General features: G+C 58.1%; 2 protein-coding genes across 5 annotated transcripts; both read right to left on the bottom strand.

Moving 5' to 3' along the window:
* Positions 1 to 157: 157 nt before the first annotated feature.
* On the bottom strand, positions 158 to 3,885 carry LOC119108304 (peroxisomal sarcosine oxidase). Its single transcript, XM_037231880.1, has 7 exons — positions 3,763 to 3,885; positions 3,068 to 3,216; positions 2,086 to 2,331; positions 1,797 to 1,959; positions 1,262 to 1,411; positions 838 to 913; positions 158 to 422 (listed from the first exon to the last, which is right to left on the bottom strand). The coding sequence occupies exons 1-7, from the start codon at positions 3,871 to 3,873 to the stop codon at positions 289 to 291; spliced, it is 1,029 nt and encodes a 342-aa protein (XP_037087775.1). The 5' UTR covers positions 3,874 to 3,885; the 3' UTR covers positions 158 to 288.
* Positions 3,886 to 6,700: 2,815 nt separating this feature from the next.
* Positions 6,701 to 21,447, bottom strand: LOC119108631 (protein diaphanous). Of its 4 annotated transcripts, none has more exons than XM_037232238.1 (19): positions 21,334 to 21,447; positions 19,275 to 19,336; positions 18,868 to 19,017; positions 18,302 to 18,403; positions 17,441 to 17,637; positions 16,338 to 16,647; positions 15,753 to 15,863; positions 15,013 to 15,248; positions 13,929 to 14,640; positions 13,507 to 13,665; positions 12,870 to 13,118; positions 12,374 to 12,460; positions 11,900 to 12,052; positions 11,384 to 11,512; positions 10,999 to 11,124; positions 10,529 to 10,693; positions 9,328 to 9,571; positions 8,560 to 8,653; positions 6,701 to 7,077 (listed from the first exon to the last, which is right to left on the bottom strand). In XM_037232238.1, exons 2-19 carry the CDS (start codon positions 19,305 to 19,307, stop codon positions 6,942 to 6,944), a joined length of 3,393 nt encoding a protein of 1,130 aa, XP_037088133.1. In that variant the 5' UTR covers positions 19,308 to 19,336; positions 21,334 to 21,447; the 3' UTR covers positions 6,701 to 6,941. The 4 variants fall into 4 exon arrangements, with proteins under 4 accessions (XP_037088133.1, XP_037088136.1, XP_037088134.1 ...); XM_037232241.1 differs by having other exon boundaries at positions 17,441 to 17,634; XM_037232239.1 differs by having other exon boundaries at positions 21,304 to 21,436.
* Positions 21,448 to 22,610: the final 1,163 nt, after the last annotated feature.

Raw genomic sequence — 22,610 nt, 5'->3', positions numbered from 1 at the left:
GAGCGGTTTGTCGCATGGTGGCCCGCGCTGCCAGTGGTCTCAGCATTGGACGGGAATTGGTCAACCACGACCTCTGATAGTGACGTCACAAGGCTGAGGTGGACGCGCCCGCCTCCAAATATACACTGGCCGCACAAAAATAAACCAGATGCTTGTATTCGCATGGTGAGCCCCACAGCCTTCCCGCGCTGGCTCTAAAGTGACCAGCACCAGTGCAGAATGGTCCGACAGCCGTATGAGCGTGGCGGCGCCGAGGCTCCCTGCCGGTTACGGAGAGGATGCGGCAGATCAGAGCCCGGCCAGCTGGCGGGCTCCGTCGAACCGCCGCAGAGAGAACCGCGCCAGGTCGAACTGGCTCGGTTCGCCGTCGATCAGACGCTGCAGCACCTCGCCGAACACCGGCCCCATCTTGAAGCCCTCGCCTGTGGAGGAGAACCCGGTCTGACCGGCTGTTGTGGCTGTAATACTGCTGCACAACACGGGACATCTGATGGGATTGCATTTCCTCACAAGCCGGCTGTTGTAGCCGGCTCGTATCTGCTTCCTGGGAGGAAGGGCACGAGGCGTCCAGATATCTTCCACGCGCTTCCGGCTGAGATGTATTGGTGAAAGTTATTGTTTTGGGAATGGGGTGGTTGTAGTTGCTTACCTGACATTCCATACAATCAACGTTAGTACTGCAAAGTTGCACATAGAAATATGCATTTAACAAAAGCACCTTGTCCTCCGGCTGTCCTGGCAATGTTGCGTAAAAGATGAGATGTTCATGAAAATACGTTTTTCAGGTAGGTCTGAACCCTGGGCGCGATAAATCTCCGAGGTGCCAGTCCTCAGTACCTGACATCCCGGCTGCGAACACGATATTTGGGTGGGCCGGATGGACGTCCAGTATGCATCTCTCGTCCGGAGTAGTCTGCAAACCGCATGAAATCCGTGTCAGAAACACTGAGCACAATCACTTCACACCAGCACAGACTGCCGGCCGACGTGGTATGGCCCTTGTCAGGCTGCCACGAGCATACCGCGGCCTGTACTCCTTCCTGACCGGCCGTCCGTGTATGGCGTGCACGCGGTCCGTGTGTGGTGCCACGCGCACTTGCGTGTGCCGCGTCGGACTCGCAGGTAAGTGCTGGCCGGGATGGTTACACGAATGCTCGCTACGTGGGCGTATAGAAACTAACACAGCAGCCTGTGCTCGCGGTCGACAGTGGGGAAGGCATTGGTTGCGCTGGGTGTATCGGAGGGCGTGAACACGCCTTACCGTGTACATGCACGTCTCGACGATGGCCGGCTCCGGCTCCAGGCCCGGGAAGTTCTGTGTCACGTACTCGGTGAGGCGCCGGAGTACGGCCTCTGTGGAGACCGCGTCCCTCCTGTCTGGGTCGCAGGGGACTCCAGTGTGGATGCACAACTGGAACGGCGCGAGCGTAACCGGGATTAACGTCGGTAGGGATCCCCTCGGTGGTGGTGTGCGGAGAGTTTTAGGATGCGTGGTAATGTGTACGACAATCATGCATTGCTTCGTCTCACCAACCAATGGAAACCCCAGCCTGGCGCACACAGACGTAAAGGAATCGCCCGCTTATAGTTATTGCAGGCAACACACGACACCTCATAGCCACGGAATGATTACCGCCTTTCTACTACCTGCATCTTAAGCATATGGTAATGCGTCCTGGGCCCGCGACACTTGTCGAGCTCCGCATAAGTCATCGCCTAACAGACACCGCAGGATCACCCGGCCCGGCCTAGTCGCGGCTTAGTCCCGCTGCGGTCCGACGTCACCCGCGGCGCACCTTCACCAAGCCGGGGTACTCGAGGCTGGGCAGCCAGTAGAAGTGCGACGTGTTGTCACCCGGACCCAAATCGATGCCGACGAGGGGCGCCTTGGCGCCGGGTCGCAGTCGCCAGTACGTGACGGGCACGCGCAGCGGCGCCAGCAGCGGCGCCAGCGGCAGCCCGAGCGGCGCCAGCAGCTGTGCGGCCCAGGCGCCGGCGCACAGCACCGCCCCGCGCGCGCGCACCCGGCCCGCCGGCCCGGTCAGCGTCACCGTGCCGACGCCGGGCGAGACCTCGGTGACGGGCCAGCTGTCGCGCAGGCTGCCGCCGGCGGCCAGGTACAGCCGGCGCACGGCCTCCAGGCAGCGGTCGGCTCGCAGCACGCCAGCCGTCCTGTCCAGGCAGCCGACGGTGGTGGCGAGGAAGCGCGCCACCGGCACGAGCTCCGCCAGCTGCCGCCCTGAGTACACAGTCTGGTCGTCCAGGCAAGCCAGGTACGTCTCGAAGAGCTCCCGGTTCTCGGCCGCCGAGACCAGCAGCATGGGGCAGTCGCTGCAGGCACGGCGGCAGCGACGGTTGGGGACAGATCGGACTGGTTGAGGGGGCTCTGAGATCTCCGGCATCGAAAGAAACAGATGATGCAGCTATAACCGACATTTATACTGACTACATATCAGGGGCGTAGCTTCGCAAAATACGTTGGGATGGGGGGCGAGGGCTGAGGTATATAAATGGAATTACCCCCAAATACACAAACGGGTTTCTCCGCGGACCTGGCCCACTTTTCTTCCAAATTTGGAGAGAGGGGAGGAAGAGAGAGGAGAGAGAGGAGAGAGAGAGAGAGAGGAGAGAGAGAGAGAGAGAGAGAGAGAGAGAGAGAGAGAGAGAGAGAGAGAGAGGAAGAGAGAGAGAGAGGAAAGGGAAAAGAGAGAGAGGGAGAGAGAGAGATACGAGAGAGAGAGGAGATAGAAGAGAGAGAGAGAGAGAGAGATGAGAGAGAGATGAGAGAGAGCAGAGAGAGAGATGGACTTAAATAGTGCCCAGAGCCCCGCCTCCCCCCCCCCTCCCCAAATTGAAGGGAGGCTCGACTCCTGCTGTATATGCACGTGGTATCCACACCCAACTTCAAGTTTGCTTGGAAAGTTGTTTTCCAGAGTTAATGCTTGATGACCGGTGAGAATTTGTGTAGATTCCGTCAATCCAAAGCTCAACTGCGTTCACCCTGGCTTATTTGCAGGACGTCACCACATGAACACCGGCGGCTAACCAATCAACGTCTCGTCCTCACTGGCACAGAGTTTCGCCGGCATGCCGCTGGATGTCGTCCCAGAGGGTGCGGGACCGCCGCGCCATCTGGCCCTGCACCGGGTCCCGGTACGCCGTGCGAGTGATGCGGCTCTGGCCATGGGAGCTGCCGCGCGAGTGGGGCAGCGGGAACTGGCGGCACAGAGTTACAGGGTCATCACTCGGGCAGTTACTCAGCTGCCACTCCGACTAGGCGTACAAAGTATAAACGTAGCCTTGCATGCTATTGGCCATGGGAAGCAGCGAGGGCAGAGAACTGAATAAATGATACAGTATTGGAATGTCGGTTCAACACAGGTCGTTCGTCTCACTAGCCTCAGTAGTGGTCCAACACAGGCCGTTCGTATCAGTAGTATATCAGTAGTGTCCGGTCTCAGTAGTGTCTCAGTAGTGTCCGGTCTCAGTAGTGTCTCAGTAGCGTCCGGTCTTAGTAGTGCCTCAGTAGCGGCCGGTCTCAGTAGTGTCTCAATAGTGTCTCAGCAGCGTCCGGCTTGCAACAGTGCCATGCATTCCGTTAGCATAACGTTTGATTTGGCCTGTTGTGTGTGCTGACGTGCGCGCGTGCTGCCTCCATTCAGTGTTTGATAACGCGTTAAGTTACTGCACTGGCACATTGCAGACAGCGCGTGTGAGGCTGACATTGGTCGGACGGCGAGCGAACGCCGCTCCGCTACTCACCTGGTCCAGCAGGAGGACGCTCCTGTGTCCAGCCTTCACCAGCTGGTAGGCTGTGCAGGCGCCGATGATGCCGGCGCCCACCACCACCCGGTCATAGGTCAGCTCGGCCATCTGGTGCGGTGCGAGGCGCGCCAGTGCCAGGCGTGAGCGCTGAGCAGAGGCAGCAGCAGAGACAGCAAATGACGTCAGCCTCTGCATGTTTATATATATATATATATATATATATATATATATATATATATAAACGTGCGTAGGATGGCTGTAGTATGGGTGCCATCATGTCTCTGAGATTGGGGGAATAGCGTTGAGGGGTCGACTAAAATTTGAGAAGTGCAACGTCACTTAAGCATGCATTTCTAATACAAAACCTAAAAGTAAACGTTTCACGGGCAAACTTGGAGGAAACAAAACCCCGTTTGTAAAAACTGAGGCATGGTTCCCCAGCCCCCCCCCCCCCGCACTAGTTATACGTGTGGACTCAGTCAGGCCGGGGACGCAGCTTTTATTTGTGCTTTATCGGAAAGGACGTAATTTTAAAGGTTCTGAGGTAAAACCATGGAAAGAATATAATGGGAGGATAGGCGTAAGCTAAGCCTAATAAACTTAAGTTAAGCCTAAGTGTATTCCCAGTTTAGCTACATGTGTGCTTGTCAATACCTGTCCTTGCCAAGTCACATGCTACAATTGATTATGGCCCCGTGATCACCTCCAGCATGCACTGCATCTGCGCTACCAGGCGATCACCCCAATTCCGTATAATGGGATGGTGCTTCGCATACCATGCACGTTCCCACGCTTTCCCATTGGAAGACATGGAGGCAACTGCGCAGGCGCAAGGATCTCAAGGTCAACTTGTTCCCCAGCTTCCAGTTTGAGAGCCCCAATTTTGACTTGCCCCGAAATCCCAGAGTGGCAATACCCAGGCATCCAGCACACTAATACTCACAGATCACGCTCGCTCTAAGCTGTGAGTTCTGATGTCACGCGTCCGCCACCCGCGGATGGCTGAAAGCGCACTGAACTCGCCCTGACCGCGACGGCTCCCAAGATAAACAGTCCGTCTTCTGCGGCCGGTGACGGCGGCAGTGCGGTCCTTCTGTGCAGCGATGCGTACCGACAGGACTTCAGTGTCAAAGTCCTCGCTGCCTCCGGATGCACAATCAACGTCACCGGTAATCAGACTGCTTGATTGAGATTGAGATTGAGATTGATTGAGACATTTTGTTCGAACGTTCGCCAAGTCGAAACACCACGTTTCAATGGAGGCAATGGTGCGTGCCGTGCGTCTCGCGCGGCCGCCCCTTACCGCCGGAGACGTCTCCGCCCTTATTCACACACGCTAACGCCGTCCCCGCATGTGAGCGTGTTACCATCGATGACACGGGAGCCATTTTGCTCCGCAATATTGGCGCTCGCCCTCTGTACCGTTAGGTGTTAACATGACCCTGTGCCGTGACCCCCTATCATGTGTTCAAGAATCAGTGTGAAGGCGAAGAACTCAGTTCACAGCGCATCAAGCACACTGCTCCGCCCTTGGTGGCTTGTTTGGGCCGCTCTCGGATGCGGACAAGAAAATGAGACTGACGTGTGCGCCGAATTGACTGATGAGACTGACAAACACGGCCGGCACAAACGATAGTTTATATTATCGCACCCAACAACCGACGATCGCGTCGAATAAAACAGCTAACTGGTGTGGCCGAGACCAAGGCACGGTACAGGTACTGGGGACGCGAAGACGTCGCCTTCGTCCCGCTCTCCCGTCTCAAACGAGCGTGACCACCCGTCTCAACAGAGGCGCAACGGGCTCGCTAAAATGCGACAAGTCGGCATTTTCCGGCAGGAAAATGACTGCAGGACCACACCATACCAGCTGCTGTCAAATCCAACTTGTAAGTTCGCTCACTGCGCGTGCGCGCCGTGACCAGGCAGCCACCGCGAAGACCAGCGATCGCCAATGAGCACACCATCTCATTGTAAGGGAAATCGGGACATCGGAGCACGCATGTGCGCGCTTCGTGGAATGTTACGAGCACATCGCTGGCTCCGCCAGGGTGCACACTGCAGGGATATTGTCGAGAGAGATACTGCGGCTGCCGGTCCACGCCCAACCACTGCATTGGCGGTCGGGCCCACCGCTCCACAGACAGCTCACCACAGGGACTGCACGCACACGCAGGCTGTGCTGCTGCCAGCAGTCCTAAGGCAGTTAACGTGGCCACGCGCACAGCCTGATTCAGGCCGATCACAGGTCTTCCGCGAAACTTGCGCCGGTTTAAGACATCCTGCCGCTCAAAACGTGACTCTAAGTTCCGATAAAAATCGTAAGTACACTGGGAGAACAGGCACAAGCACAGCATCGACTCGTTCCGCCACGACGGTTCTAATTCGTTTGACGGAAGACGACGAACGCCGCCCGTTTGGCACAGGGCGTCGCAGACAAGTCGCACCTCCACGGCTTTCACAACGCCTGGACAGCTTGTTGCGCGACGCACGCAGGAATGCACATGCTCCATGCAACGGCAGAGACAGGAAGCCATTCAATGCGGGTCACACATCCCACGGCACGCACGACGAAACTGCGGGGAGATGCGCATCTATAGTCTCGATGACGGGTTAATAACTAGCGACGCCTACGGAAGCCACGTTTCCTATTTGAAAGGTCTGGCTGGAAGCACGCTTAGCTGGGAAGCGTCAAATTCGTCGCACGACGGTATAACTGTCGGGAGCACCTCGTGTCACATCATAACGTGATCTGCCAACAGACAGGACAACAGTAATCAAGCGCACAAACACATAAGTATAAGCTCGGAATCTTACCTATTAGCTGGCACGCATCCGTAATTTGACAGCGCGCCCACAGGACGTCCACGATATGTACTGAGCAAGTAAATCACAATAGTCACCACTTCAAACCCCTTGATAAAACCTAGATTAGCATCAAACGGTATGACTGCCGCGTCACTAGCTCAGACCATTTGTGTACCTCAGCGACCCCATCCGCTATTAGGGACCTTCCACGCTCGGCGTTGTCCGCCTTGGAGTTAAAGCCCGACAGAGCAGCTCCTACCGACCTACCCCCTCCGTTCCTCTACCACATCGAGTCCCTTCCCTCCACGCTTCGGTCGCCTACTCGTCCTCCCGCCGCCGCCCGCGGCACCGGCGGTCGCCCGGCACGGCTAGGAGCCCGTCTCCATCAGACTGTCCAGCAGCTTGTTGGTGCTGTTGACGCGTTTCTCGCGGCTGCGCTCGTCGCCCGGCTGGTTGGAGCGGCGCCGCACGCCCACCACGCGGAGCGGCTCTTCCGGCGCCGGTCTGCGGCAGGGGCACGACAGGGGTCAGGGGCTGATTGGAAAAGCTGGCGGACTGCGGCACTGCGACGGCAGGGGCACGACAGGGGTCAGGGGCTGATTGGAAAAGCTGGCGGACTGCGGCACGGCGACGGCAGGGGCACGACAGGGGTCAGGGGCTGACTGGAAAAGCTGGCGGACTGCGGCACGGCGACGGCAGGGGCACGACACTGGTCAGGGGCTGATGTCAGGGGCCGACGGACTGCAGCGTGGGGACGGTGGAGGTACAACGGGGAGTCAGGGGCTAACGAGTGGGGTTGGCGGACCGCGGCGCGGGGACGGTAGAAGTACAACGGGGAGTCAGGGGCTAACGAGTGGGGTTGGCGGACTGCGACGCGGGGACGGTAGAGGTACAACGGGGAGTCAGACTAACGAGTGGGGTTGGCGGACTGCGGCGCGGGGACGGTAGAGGTACAACGGGGAGTCAGGGGCTAACGAGTGGGGTTGGCGGACTGCGGCGCGGGGACGGTAGAGGTACAACGGGGAGTCAGACTAACGAGTGGGGTTGGCGGACTGCGGCGCGGGGACGGTAGAGGTACAACGGGGAGTCAGGGGCTAACGAGTGGGGTTGGCGGACTGCGGCGCGGGGACGGTAGAGGTACAACGGGGAGTCAGGGGCTAACGAGTGGGGTTGGCGGACTACGGCGCGGGGACGGTAGAGGTACAACGGGGAGTCAGGGGCTAACGAGTGGGGTTGGCGGACTGCGGCGCGGGGACGGTAGAGGTACAACGGGGAGTCAGGGGCTAACGAGTGGGGTTGGCGGACTACGGCGCGGGGACAGTAGAGGTACAACGGGGAGTCAGGGGCTAACGAGTGGGGTTGGCGGACCGCGGCGCGGGGACGGTAGAGGTACAACGGAGAGTCAGGGGCTAACGAGTGGGGTTGGCGGACTGCGGCGCAGGGACGGTAGAGGTACAACGGGGAGTCACGGGCTAACGAGTGGGGTTGGCGGACTGCGGCGCGGGGACGGTAGAGGTACAACGGGGAGTCACGGGCTAACGGGAGGGACCAACGGGGGACTGACGGCAGGAACTGACGGGGGCCTGACGGCAGGGGCTGACGAAGAACGAACTGCAGCGAGGCCAGGCAAAGGCGGGGCGGTACTCAGGGACAAACTCAGTGGCCCACCAAGCGGTACAATCACTTGGTCGTCAGATGACGGAGCAGGACGGCCAAAATGTCCGTAAAAATCATGGCACGGAACAGTCGGGACGAAGTACGGTGCAGCCCCAAAAGTATACTGCACGGCACAGTCAAAAAGGGGTGACGGTAGGGCAAAGTCGCGGGCAGCTGACGGTGCGCCATATTCCGAAGGTCGGACTGACAGAATGACACATGTGTAACCCAGACGAGATCTGCGATAAAAGGCGTGCTCGCGTAGATGAAGCGTCTCGCGACATCACGGGCACCTCCGGTCAGAGAGGGCCCGAAGCAGAGCCCACTCACTCGGTGGTTGCCTCTCTAGGCACGTCTCGGTGGTCCTCGTCTCCGTTCAGGCCCGGCCGCGACCGGCTTCGACTCAGCTGCGCGCGCCGTTCAGCTGCCGGCCAGGAGCGGGCGGCGGGTGACGGCGACACAGCAGCCCACCACCGCTCTCGCGGACACCGGCACCGCCGCTTGGGGCCACCCTCTGGCACCGGCAAACCACCCAGGGCCACCCTCTGACACCGGCATATTGCCCAGGGCCACCCTCTGGTACCGGCACACCGCTCAGGGCCTCCCTCCGGTACCGGCACACCGCTCAGGGCCACTCTTTGGCACCGAAACACTACCCAGGGCCACCCTCTGGTACTGGCACACCGCTGAGGGCCACCCTGTAGTACCGGCACACCGCTCAGGGCCACCCTCGGACACCGGCACATCGCTCAGGGCCACCCTCCAGCACCGGCACATCGCTCAGGGCCACCCTCGGGCACCGGCACCGGCGCTCTGTACGTGAGCTTTACGGCGTTTCACTTTGATAAGCGTGGTTTGCCAAAAACACACACATGATGGCTTGGAAAGCACGATCGATGCATGTTAAGCACCTCACAAGAAATGCAGACGAGAAATGCAGCGCCCTCTAGACATGCGCCACACATTATGTTCATCAGAAGTCACACGACGCCGTCATGACCATACACTATGGCATACAATCAAGCGAGTTCGCCATACAAGAGCACGATCAGGCACCTCGGCCCCTCCGGAGCCCGCCGCGCGGCCCGGACCACCCACCTCCGGCGGGCCGGGCGGGCCGCTTCTTGCGCTGGTCGCGGCTGAAGGCGGAGCCCGACTGCAGCGCCTCCATCAGGCTGTCCATCACGCCCTCCTGGTTGTCGCCACCCTCCATCATGGCCTCGATAGCGCGCTTCTGTGACTTCTTCTCGTTGCGCTCACGTTCCGCCTTGGCCTTGGCCTCCTTGGCACGCTGGATCTTAGCCTCGGTCTCGCGCAGCTTCACATTGTCCTGGTAGGCGTCCTGCGCGGCCCGGCGGAGCGGAGCGTCAGGGGCACACGCACACCCAGACACGCCCCTGCCCCGGTGGAAATAAGGGCCAGGTGTGCACGCACTGCCAGACACGTCCCTGACCCAGCGGAGTGAATCTTCAGGGGCGTACGCCTACCCAGACACGCCCGTGCCCCGGTGGAAATAAGGGTCAAGTGTGCACGCACTGCCAGACAAGTCCCTGATCCAGCGGAGTGAAGCATCAGGGGCGTACGCCTACCCAGACACGCCCGTGCCCCGGTGGAAATAAGGGTCAGGTGTGTACGCACTGCCAGACACGTCCCTGATCCAGCGGAGTGAAGCACCAGGGGCGCATGCCTACCCAGACACGCCCCTGCCCCAGTGGAGCGGAGCGTCAGGAGTGCAAACACACCCAGGCGCGTTCCTGGTCCAGCGGAGCGGAACGTCAGGGGCGCACGCATACCCATAAACGCCCCCCGAGCTTTGATCCAGACTTTGAGGTACCCGGCGCTGAGAATTTAATTTTGAGGTACCCGGCGCTTAGAATTTAATTTTGAGGTACCCGGCGCTTAGAATTTAATTTTGAGGTACCCGGCGCTTAGAATTTAATTTGGTGCGCCTCGCGAGAGCCGAACTTCGAGAAATGCGACGTCTATTTTGCTACCTAAAAAGACATCCACGAGTAGTCATCTCTTGGTAGCCAGTGGTACTAGCCAGTCATCTCTTGAGAGTGGTAGCCATCAGCTGGGCAGCAAAAGGGCAACTGAAATGACTGCTAAGTTAACCTGGCCGGCCAAGGATTGTTTGAATAGCAATGAGACAGACAGACAGACAGACAGACCTGTTAAAATCGACCTGGGGATGGAAAACCACGGATTTTGAAAGTTTCGCCGGTTTTCTCGTGCCACCGCTGTTAATGCCACCGCTGCTAGGATCGGTGGGATTGGGTACCGCGACTGAAACGCTTGCCTGGAACTGCTTGATAAACGTGCTGATGTCGCCGAAGAAGTCCTCCATGGTGTACTTCTTCTGGTCGAACGCAAAGAAGTCGGCGATGCTGGCAAAGCGTTCGGTCATCGTCTGCGCCATGCTGGTCAGGATGTTGACCTGCTCCCTGGCAGAGGCCGCGAACTCCTGCGCTTCGCGTCAAGGCCATTTGACGACACCATTACGCGCAGCGCCACGCGCCTGTGATGGGGCCGGGGAGAGCAGCACCACACAGTGAGCAATCGGGGAGGTAGCAGTGCTCCTGTCCGAGGAGAGTGGGCGCACAGTACGCGACCAGCCAAGGCTGGCGGCTGGCGTCGGAGACGTCACATCCACAGACGGGCGGTAACGCCGTCAAGTCACGGTGGACGTTCGGAGAACTGGACTCAACGACAGCATCGGTCCGGAGCCGCAGAACGAGCAGCGACGGCCGTGTGACATGGAAAGGATACGGTCATGACGTCCAGAAACTTGTCGTCGTCACACAGCGGCACCTTGTTGTTCTTGATGTCCGTCTCCAGGTTCCTCGTGCCAATCTCCATCTTGTTAATCATCGCCTTCACCTGCTCCGCGGACACCTGGGGGGCCGCAGAGGACAGTGACGGTTTGTCGGCACCAGCACTAAGGGGGTGTGAGTCACACCCCATAAATCACCAAGCTCCTCCAAACCGAATTGCCCCGCAAACAATGACGATTAGATAGTCTATCTCAAGAGAGGGCGCGGCGAGGCGTGTGATCCCGCCGCGGCCGCAGCCCCCGACGGCGCTGCCGGCCTCGCACGTACAGCCGGCAGCTGGGAATGACACGCGCTGAAGGCCCCGCGGCGGGTGCACAGACCTTGGCGGCTGCCTGGGCGTGCGGAATCTCGCCGGGGAACTCCAGCAGCTCGGGGTGCTTCGTCTCCACCACCTCGGCCAGGTAGTGGATGAGCGTCGTCTTGTTGTGGACGTCCTTGGTGTTGTTGAGCTGAGGACGAGCGGCCGCGCGCGTCTATCAGTCACACGAAGCGCGGCCGGTATGCTCCGACCCCATCGGCTGCACTCAGCTGGCACCGAGGTTCACCGGACAGCCACGCGCCGCGACACAGAGGCGCCGCCGACAGCTACGCGCCGCGACACACCGGCGCCGCCGACAGCCACGCGCCGCGACACACCGGCGCCGCCGACAGCCACGCGCCGCGACACACCGGCGCCGCCGACAGTCACGCACCGCGACACACCGGCGCCGCCGACAGCCACGCGCCGCGACACACCGGCGCCGCCGACAGCCACGCGCCGCGACACACCGGCGCCACGGACAGCCACGCGCCGCGACACACCGGCGCCGCGGACGGCCGCCGCCCCGTCGGCGCACCTTCGTGATGTAGCTGATCTCGAAGCCGAACGCCTCAGCGTTCCTGGAGCCGGCGTTCATGTAGTTGCCGAGCAGCAGGATGAGCTCCAGCAGGCGGGCCAGCTTCTGGCTGGACATGACCTCCTCACAGGCGGCGGTGGCCGAAACAACGCTCTGGCGGCACGGCGCGCCGACGTCAGGGCGCCGGCGACATCACGGGAAGACGCAAAACGTGCTCCAGACTGGAGACGAGCGCGCTAACACCAAACTAACGCCGTGATGGCATACCAAGCCAAGAGAATGACTTAGCACCAAATGAGGACGAACCAAATCGTCTCAAGAGCTCTCCACGCTGAGGTTACGCATTGTCCGCCGAGGAGGAGCCCGAGCAAACAAGACCACGCAATCCGCACGGACAGTCAGTCACCAACTGATCCGACCAGCGCTCTGGACCAGCAGCGACTACCAGCGGCTGAGCTCCCGCGGCGTCCGTACCGGCTTAATGTCCTGCACCATCTCATCGAACTTCAGCTTGAAGCTCATCGAATTGAGGCGCGGGAGGAGCCGCTTTATGCTGCCGATCTGCGGACATAACACCACACGCAGAATCCATTGCACATGTGGATCCGTACTGGCAACACGGTGGTCACTTTTACCAGTCAACGCTTGTTTAAGCGTTGGGGAGGAAAATCCTCAGTGAACACGCTTCATGAATAAAGGAAAGCGAAAATACATGTGTAATGCTTTTCGCGAAATATCACCGCAATGTGCTAGAGAGGCAGTCCCACATCCACAACACGGAAATAACTCAACGTGCATATTAGCATCCACCCCATATACGGCATCTCCACCGGTCCACCGGCCACCGGTCCACCGGTCCACGCGCCCACCGGTCCACCGGTCCACCCGCCCACCGGTCCACCGGTCCACCGGTCCACCGGTCCACCGGTCCACTGGTCCACCGGCGCCGACCGCGGCGGCCGGCACGCACCGTGAGCGCGAACTGCTCGGCGACGGGCAGGTCATCGTAGTCGTCCTGGTGCGCCTCCAGCTTCTTCAGCTGGTCGCCGGTCGGACAGAACTGGATGAGCGACTCCACCAGACTGTCGGTGAGCACCGAGTCGTCGCAGCGCAGCACCGCGCGCTTCACCTCCTCGAACGACATGTGCTTGAACGAGCCGGCCAGCATGATCGAGAGGTTCTGCGCCGCCTTGCCGTCCAGCACGCGCAGCTCCTTGCCCTGCGGAGAGCGAGGTGTTGGCGGGTGGGGCGATCTCGGCGCGGAGCCGTGGTCGCATGTGCGGCGAAGGCGTGGCCAGTCTAGCAGAGACGCTTCAGCATTACGGCCAAAACATGCGGTCCCAAGGATGAGCATCAGGGTTAATACCGATGGATCCATTTGGAGCCATGCGTCATGACCTTCCCTCGCAAGACAAAAAGTGCCTGTGTGTCGCAGGGTCACGAACCCTCTCGGGCGAGCACGAAGCCGTCACTCGCCATTCTCCGTCGGGCGTTTTCTGTCTAGTTGACCATCGAAGCCACTAAGGATCCACGTAAAGAATAAGCACGAAAAGCTCAGCAGCAAAACGTCCGACGCAATTCGGCACGCATTCCACGGCAATACTCACCTTCTTTCCCTTGTTGTTTGCTTGGGCCACTTCTGCCTTCTGAGGAGGTGGCTTCGACGCGAACTTGCTCTTCAGACCTTCCAGAATCTCATCATCAGCCAACGCCTCCTCGTTGGCTTTGACCCAGAACGAATTCTCTTTCAAGTTGTTTGGAAGAATCTGAAAATCGCAGCGTTGTCTCCAGTGAAACGATATATCATGCACTGCATAATGCATTCACTTGCTGCTGAAATCAGCCGACTTAACCCGAAATATTCACCCTTTAAATAAAGCTAGGAAGCGGTTAGTTTAAATGCGGGGCACACAACCATGCACAAATAACACTCAAAACGGAACGGACGGGTGCTCCACAGGCGGGAAAAAGAAGCAACTAAATATATATTCTACTACAACGGTGAGTCGCCGCGGTCAGGCCGGCAAACCTTTTTCCAGTTGGCCCGCTTCAGATTCTGGCCCAGGGTCCACTTGGTCTTGGGCTTGAGTCCGTAGGGCAGCTGCGGCGGCGCCGGCGCCCGCGGCATACCCGGCGGCGGCGGCGGTCCCGAGCCAGGCGGCGGCGGGGGCGGGGGCGGGGGCGGGCCGCCGCCTGGAGGCGGGGGCGGCGGCGGTATGCCCGAGCCAGGCGGAGGAGGCGGCGGCGGTATGCCCGAGCCCGGCGGTGGTGGCGGCGGCGGGGGCGGCGGCGGTATGCCCGAGCCCGGCGGTGGTGGCGGCGGCGGGGGCGGCGGCGGTATGCCTCCGGCCCCGGGCGGCGGGGGCGGCGGCGGCGGCGGCGGCGGTACCCCGGGCGGCCGCGCGCCGCCGGTCGGCGCCCCCGGCATACCGCTGGGGATGACCAGCGAGCCTGGCGGGCCAGCGCCGCTGGCGAGCCGCGCCTGTAGTTCGGCCACCAGCCGCTCCGACGCCGAGAGCCGCGCCTCCGTCTCCTGCTTGCTGGTCAGCATCTCCTCCATCTTAGCGTTGAGCTCGCCGGCGGCGCGCTCCTCCTCCTTACGACTGCGCTCCACCAGCGTCTCGATCAGCGGCTCGACGTCCAGCTGGAAGCGGCGTGTGGCGCGGAAGTCCGGGTCGACGCCCGACTTGTGCAGCACGATCTGGGAGACGCACTCCTCCACCAGCTTCAGGTAGGCCATGCTGCCGGCCGGGCGGCGAGCCGGGTCAGCGGGCGAGGTGCGAGAGGCGGCTGGCAGCGCCAACAGACAAGGCAGCATGCGGTGCAAGGGAGCGGCACAATGCTCCAGGGCAGGCGAGGGAGCTGGTCTACCAAGACGCAGATCCGGGTGCAGTGCAGAGTCTGAACACCAGACACAACCGCAAACAAAACATAATTGAACTCGCAAATCCTCATTCGTCGCCACTCTCTCTATAACGCAGGCACGACTACGACGACTAACACACCACCAGGCCGCACAATCATCGACAACTCCCCACGCCAACGTACACCAAACCCCCACCCCCCACGCCGACACGCCTCCACAGCCAGCGCCGAGCCGCCCCGTCGCTCACCGCGCGTTGTGGTCGTCCCGAATGCAAAGCAGGTGCTGCAGCACCGACAGGAAGTACGGCTCGCCCGGCGAGTCGGCCAGCGAGTTGCGCAGCAGCGTGTAGCACTGATCGGGATCGTCCAGCTCCAGGCGAATCGTGTCGAAGCGCTGGCACACCTCGTCGTGGTCGTCCTCCTTGTGCTCGTTGAAGATCTTGAGCTGGTTCTGCAGGCCGTCAGCCTCGTCGGCCGCCATGGTCTGCCGGATGGCGGATTGCGAACGTCACGCAGTGGCGGGGCAACGATGCGCGGCCACGCGGGTCAAACGTGAAGTAAATCGAGTTTTTTTTTTAAATAGCTACTTTGCACTTTCTTTTTTTTCATGTTAGCAATACGGTTCCAAGACTTGACTGCCGACGTTTTTCATGGTAGACAGTATAGTTAACCGGTTCGACATAGTTCCTGCACCAAAACAATTCCCTGATAACCCAGCGCGCATGTTGGTTCTTAGGTAGGTTTGCGACCTAAAAAGACGCAATGTGAAAAACTACGAGGCTTCAAACATTCGTCAGTCATGTGACGGTCTTGGCATACTTGAAACATGGTTCGAAAGCAATCTGGAGCACAGCGGGCCAGCTGATGCTTGGATTAAACCCTCCACTTACCACAACGTTAGACACAAAACCATCATATCTCCCTGTATCCAAACAGCGACGGCAGAAGCAGCGTGCCGCGCACCTGGCGGTACGGCGAGGGCACGAACCTCAAGAATGTCGATGAGGCCGTCTCTCATGAACTCGTTCCGCAGGTGCATGCGGAAGTCGAGGTCGTCCGGCGAGCTGACCAGGGCGTTGATCAGGATCATGACGCACACCTGACGTCAGAACGCACGACCGGGACAGGTGTCACATCACGTGGGCATGCTGAGTTTGACGCAATGTCATACTGCCGATTTGGTCCAATGTCGCGTGCATGCTGTCTGGATGACGGCGCGAAGGGCCGCCAGCACGAGTCTGGTAGTATCCTTAAGCTGATCACGCATAGCAGACGGCAAAGTTTCAAAGCTCCCGTCGCGTGACACACGCACCCAAATAGTCTTCAGCTTGTTTCTGCCACACTGAAGACATTAAAACGATGAACACACGTACAGTCCGCTGGGGGTAGTAAATACACACAATTTCGAGATGCATCGCAAAAGATATCATTTCTCAGAACCTTGCGTCAACATTTTGAGGCACACGGGAAAACGGCTTCCACCGGGGCACACCCTCCCCCCACTCCCGCAAACTCTCCCTTCCCCAGCAGCCCTGCACCGGCTGGCTGCCGTCCCTCCATCCGCCGCACGCACCCGTAGCTGTCCGTTGCTGCGGTCCATCAGGCCCTGCACGATCGGCGCGAACCGCGGCCGCTGCACCAGCTCGCCGTTGGCCGTGATGGCGTCGAGCGTGCGCCGGTGGCCGTCCGGCGGCACGATGGCGAAGGCGGAGAGCATGCGCACCACCTCGTGCATGACCTGCGGCAGCGACGGGTCGAGGCTGCGCGCCAGAGCTGGCAGCGCGCCCTCCTCGGCCAGCATCTGGCGCAGCCCCAGCGTGCTGTTCATCAGCGACTTGAGGCAGCGCACGCACTCCAGCTGCACCCGGTCCCACTTGCTGTCCCTGTCAGCGGGTGGAGACGTGTCGGCCACAAGTGGGTACGTTGCAGTCCCGTCGCACGAGGTGCTGCATGGTGTGCTTGGTGTGCAGGCGGTCTCTGATGTCCCTGGACAGGGGTGTGAGATGGAGGTGCCAGGCGGCTGCTCCGGCAGGGCACGACAGTCCATGGGACACAGGTTAAGTGGACGAGATGGGGCCACAAGCTGGCGAAGGGGCGCAACAGAACAGACGGGTCGGTACGCTCACGCGATCCAGCTGTACCCATCCAGTCGCGCCGTCTGTGACTGCACACATGTCACTCCGGCCCTGGCGCAGACAGGCAAACACGTGGGGAGCCCAACGCACACCACCAGAAGACTCTGCTGTTGCTGGTGGGCAAGGATGATAAGTGACTAGGGCTTCGGGGTGGGCCAGGTTCAGAGGTCACCTGACGTCCACCACGAGCGCGAGGGGGACGGCAGCAGTGGGAGCGAACCCGCTCGCGATACCATCACTTAATTCTTTATCAGCGCATGCAACTGCTATGCTAGGGTTTCATTTATCACCTGCATAAGTTACGCGTCCACATTCAACCATAAAAATACATTGACACGCATCATCAACAGTTCTGCTCGTCAACTGCACGATTTCATGACGTGTTCTCGGAAAAGTTTCCTCTGCTAAGTTTACTCATATCCCTCACAATCTACTCTCCTGAACTCCCTGCTACCTTCTTTGTCACTCTTCGCTACGTTAACCCATTCCAGATGTTCCGCACTGGATACACCGACGGCCCCTCCGCGGCCCACAGACTGACCCACGGTAGCACTCGCCGAGGATGGCGATCAGCTGCTTGAGCCCGGTCTCGCCGAACTCCTGCACCCAGGTGAGCGGGTTGTTGGTGAGCGCGATGCGCAGCGACTCGAGACACTCGCTGGTCTTCTGCACGCTGAGCGGCTGCGACAGGTAGCTGGTGTAGTCGGCCGGCGCGACGAACCGGCTTCGCTGGCGCTGCTGGCACGGCAGGAGTCACACGGTCACACGGACTAACGTCACTGGTCACACGGTCACACGGGCTGACATCACTGGTCACGCGGTCACTGGCGAGAACTAGTGCTGGATGATCGCCGTTTAAAGGCACTCGTCACAAGTGCGGTTGTTGGGGGTGGAGAGGAGGGGGGGGGGGGCTTTCGCCAGACGCGACAGTTTGGCGCTCACAGGGTCACCGTTACAGGGCTATCGCCAGAGCGGCTGCAGTTGGACGGACAGATAGCACAGAAGCGCTGTCATGCGTGGGCCGTGAGCTGCCGCAAGGTCTGCGCCAGCGCCGGCCACTCGGCTCGAAGAGCAGATCAGGGCGTGGGACACGTGACCAACAACAGCTGACCGTCCGTCCCAGCTGAGGTCCAACGAGAGCGAGCATTTCCGTTACGGAAATGAGCCGAATGCCGGAGTCCACAGCGGAAGGTGCATCTGGTCAAAGGATTTGGCCTTTCACTTGCAATGTCTCCGTTAGCCGACAGGCCACCCGTACGCAAAGACTGTGCACGCTATACATGACCCCCAGCGATGGGCTGATGACCTGCGATTTGTGACCCTGAGATTTGAGGCGACCGCTACCGGAGTCAGTCTCCGTGACGGCAGCTTCTCACGGACGCTCCGGATTCGACGGCCTCACCGGTGCCGCGCCCTTGTAGTGCATGGCGAGCATGCGACGCTTCTTGTCGATGTCCTGGTTCTTCAGCGGGGTCTTCTTGTCATCAGTCAGGTTCATGTCGTCCTGCGTAGCAATCAAAACGCTCATGACAGCCGGATGCTACGAAGTGAGCGCCTCATGGCATTCCATAAACCCGGTACACGGTGGAAATGTTACCAGACATATTTCTCTGGTTCGCATAGGGAATAACAGGGTTTGAGAGCCATAGTGACAGACATTGATCAAACGCACTACTGCGCTATCAGGCACTCGTGTCGGGCAATTCTATCAGATACAGACCACGGTCCTGGCTACTGATTCTTTAAACAGTCCTATTCAACCACAGCTAACAACATATTACGCAATACAACAGGCCCGGTATTTTGGTTGATTCTCTGCATTAACGCATTTGCACGTTATTGCTAGCCTTTGGTTACAGCTCAGATCACTTTCCTCACAAAAAAGACCCTCATACGCCACCATCAGCAGACACGAGACACCGGGCCCCTCCTCCCATCAGAGCCGCCGCACCGGTACGCGCGGCTCACCAGCATCTTCTCGAACTCCCGCTCCACGTCGGCCTCGGTGAGAGCGTCGGTGGTGGCGGCCGGCGCCTGGTCCACCGTGTCCTCGGCCGCCTCGTGCACCGACGCGGGCCGGCCGCCCTTCTTCGGCTTTTTGTGGAACGCCTTGTCCAGCTGGCGGCACACCCGGAGAGCCGCGTCAGCGTGCCCGCAGCACGCGCCGAGGCGCGGCGCCGCCGCCGGCTCCGTGTGGTGAGCGAGCACACTCAATTCGTGATCAGCTGGCATAGTCAGTTAGTTACAGAAAGCACCCTGCAACATTCGTGTCGTAGTATGTGAGTGCCAAAGGGTTTAAAACTAATTGTAACAGATTACGAGCATCAGCTAAAAAGTGGCACGCCCACAAACCCCCACGTCCGGGCATCACTTACGAAGCTGGACTTGGTCTTCTCGTTTTTCGACATGTTGGGCGTCTGGTCGGCCCGGCCGTCAGCTGCAACAGAGGACCCTGTCACACGAGCGGCCGCGGACGGCGGCCTGACGCGTGACCTACACCGGCTGGCCGTCACGGCGGTCGTCACAGCTGACAGCTCATGACAGCGGCCCTGACGTGGCCGAGCAGCCTGAACCGTCGAAAGGGCTCATGTCCTGCAGGTTTTGAAAGCTGTGGGACATACCAAAAGGGCCATACATAGCCAATGAGGTGATGTATGTTTTTCAGGAAATCCATCCGGCATCTAACACTAACACACTAAGCAATCTGATATATACGCCTGGTTTGTGAAAAGGGCATCCAAGAAGAAAGTTTTTGCCTCAGTAGCTTCTACAAGGTGCATTCAAAAGGCTATCAGAGGACAGCAGCCTTTGGTCATCAAATTCATGCCACTGCAGAAGAAGAAGGCATGCAAGATTCACAAAGAGCCTTTCAAAGTTTATGGGGGCAATGCCTGTTCAACATCACAGGAGTATAGGTGGGAACGGGAGTGCCAGGAGGGTGATGGCCTGACGATGTTCAAATCTGTCTCACAGTGTGTGTCACCACAGCTATGGCATGACATGACACAACTGGGCAACACACTCAAAATGGTGCACGAGGGTCTGCAGAGCTACCAAGATGAGAGATTGATTTGTGGAGTAAATAGTCACTGCAAATAAAAGCTGTCTTTGATGTTTTACCCAGAGACCAACATACAGTTGATGCATTGAAAACATGCAGATTTTCCACCAGATGTGTATATGGATCCCAAGGATGGATCCAAGATCCAATTGTATTCCATGCTTCTAGGATCCTTGGATTGGATCTTGAAGCCTTTTGTGGGGGGGGGAGCTTAAGGCATGTATGTGCTTTTCACCTCCCCCAATTGTGCGCATGAATCTTCTGAAAAAGGTAATGTCTGCCACATTTTGGGGACCACAAGGGTGTGACATTTGCTCAACTAGTTCTCAAAAAGGCACTTGTCATCAGCCAATCATATGATGCCACCCTGAGTAAACATCTCCCACCAAATATCACTAGGCACATTCAAGGAACAGCACAAGATCAGTTCATTCTTTACAACAAAGCTCCCACCCCCTGATCACATCACTGTCATGACTGAAACTCTTGCTGACAACAACATTGAGCAGTTGGAGACCAACCACATTGTCGGGTTCTTGCCCAAAATGCCTTCTGGTTGATTCTTTTAACAAACCACTTTCATGGGCATTGTTTCTCAGTGTGGCCTGTGCTATGGTTGACCACATTTCAGTATTATACCCCATTATCCATATATACCCCATTCAAACATCATGTGGCCATGAAACACCTGGTATGCTGCTGGGAGTACTGCATTGAAAAGCAAGGAGAATGCATAAAAGATGAACCATCAGTGACAGGTGCATGTTAATAAATATGCTGTCCACAGCCCAACAGATCTAGCTTTTGTAATGCACTGATAAGAGAGCTGTGTCATACCTACACAGCAGCATTGTGTCATAATTTGCATGCATACTTGCCATGGTTTATTACTTCTGCGCTCATGAGCTAAAATATTTATGTGACAGATTTTGAATCTTGCATATAAGAGCAATTCCATCAAGGCCATATTTGGCCTACTGACAAACCAAGTGGAGTTAGTCCTCATCTCACAATCAATTATTACAACCAAACTCTGGCCTGGCATAGTAAGAATGTTAACACTGTGTAAGGTGGATAAGATGAAATATCTGTGCCTTGCCAAAACTGTCAGCCTTGGTCATGTCTACACAACTCCACAGATTGACCTAATTTGTGTTGATATGAACAAGGAATGATATGTATTCTTTTAAGTCAGATGATTGAGCTGTGATTATAACCACATTTCAACCAGATATCAACAATACACGCAAATACTCAGGGACGGCGCGCTTACCACATTACCTTCACAGCCCCCTAATTGAAAACCAGCGCGCCCCTATCACCCCGAGCAGCTTTACAGCTACCTCACAACTGTTGGGTGCAGTATGTCTCACCACAATGTTTTAAGTCTAGTGCAGCTATCCTGTCTGGCTTAGTTCGACCAACTTAAACCGCAAAATCAGCGTCACATATCCTCCGGATGCGACGGCGGCTACGCTATTGGCTTCTAACCACTGTTATACGCCACGGGAAGGGCGTTTCGTTAGCGTCCGCCGTTTATGTCAAACCTGCGTCATTTACGAATGCGTTGGTGCATATGAAAGGCACAGCTAATTTATGGAATGGCCATCAAGCTGAGAGTAAGTCCACACGTGACAGCCGCTAACTACTGTAGTCAGGTCGCTTAGTGAATTCTACTCAATTCAAAGTGGTCTTTGATAGTTATGGTGGTCATCTTGTTTATTTCTCGTGTACATTAACACCAATTAATAGGGACCCAGTATGTCTGGATTCCCCCACCTGACCACTTCACTAGCTGATCCCGTCACGTTTTACATTTCATTCAAAGTGCCCAAAGGGTTGGTCAGAGCTTCATGACAAATACAAATATCAGTCTTCATGGGTACATTTGGCCTGACGGTACGCGCTCAACACGATGATTGCGATGTGATGCATGCGCGCCCACCGATGACACACAGCTCCGTATTGGGGTGGTGCCCGGGCTACGGGGGAGTGGCAGGAGACGAGCCGGATCTGACGTCACAAGATAAACCATAGGTGACATCATTTTCTAGCGCTACTGGTAAGGTTGGGGGTGCAGACGGGCGAACATTCCGTTCCTGCTTCCGTTCAGCTGTCGGTCCAGGCAAAGTCCCAATAAAGTGACCGTTCGTACGTTCCAAGAATTATCAAGTTTGAGTTGGAATATGCGGCGAATAACAAAATTACAAATTATAAGCGGGGAGCGTGGTCCGGCCGCTGAAAGTGCTGCCATGTAGGTGGGACTGGATGCTCCTTGCTAAGATAAATGCTCTCATCGTTTTGCTGACATGCGGGCATGCACGTAGTCCAAATACAATGAGTTTCGTCAATGAGGGCCTTAACCTCCCTGGAATTGTGCGCAGCCATGTGACAGCGATGACCACCGCCGCTAAATTCATTGCTTTTGTGCTCTTTCCGAGCACTACTTTAACCATACATCATCCGTCGTCCCTCCCGTCAAGAAGCAAACTCTGGCGTCGATCGTGCAACTGAGTATGTTACACGCCGTGCTCGGCTTCAGAACGCATCCGCCGTCAGCGGTTGACGGTGTCACCAGTTAGCTGGTACTGATACGTCAGTGGAGGCATCATCGTGATCTAAGGCCGCAGCGACCAGCGGCCACACCCGG

The sequence above is a fragment of the Pollicipes pollicipes genome, unplaced genomic scaffold, assembly GCF_011947565.3.
Source record: "Pollicipes pollicipes isolate AB1234 unplaced genomic scaffold, Ppol_2.1 Scaffold_6686;HRSCAF=7923_pilon_pilon_pilon, whole genome shotgun sequence".
NCBI lineage: Eukaryota > Metazoa > Arthropoda > Thecostraca > Pollicipedomorpha > Pollicipedidae > Pollicipes > Pollicipes pollicipes.
This window is presented reverse-complemented; position numbering and strand designations above follow the sequence as displayed.

Coding starts and splice junctions, on each gene's coding strand:
- LOC119108304 (XM_037231880.1), bottom strand. CDS start 3,873: ATGGCCGAGCTGACCTATGACCGGGTGGTGGTGGGCGCCGGCATCATC. Junction 2,332..3,067: donor GCCGGCGAAACTCTGTGCCA/GTGAGGACGAGA, acceptor CCGTGCCTGCAG/CGACTGCCCCATGCTGCTGG. Junction 914..1,261: donor TCGAGACGTGCATGTACACG/GTAAGGCGTGTT, acceptor TGCGGTTTGCAG/ACTACTCCGGACGAGAGATG.
- LOC119108631 (XM_037232238.1), bottom strand. CDS start 19,307: ATGTCGAAAAACGAGAAGACCAAGTCCAGCTTC. Junction 19,018..19,274: donor AGAAGACCAAGTCCAGCTTC/GTAAGTGATGCC, acceptor GTGTGCCGCCAG/CTGGACAAGGCGTTCCACAA. Junction 12,053..12,373: donor TGGTGCAGGACATTAAGCCG/GTACGGACGCCG, acceptor CCGTGCCGCCAG/AGCGTTGTTTCGGCCACCGC.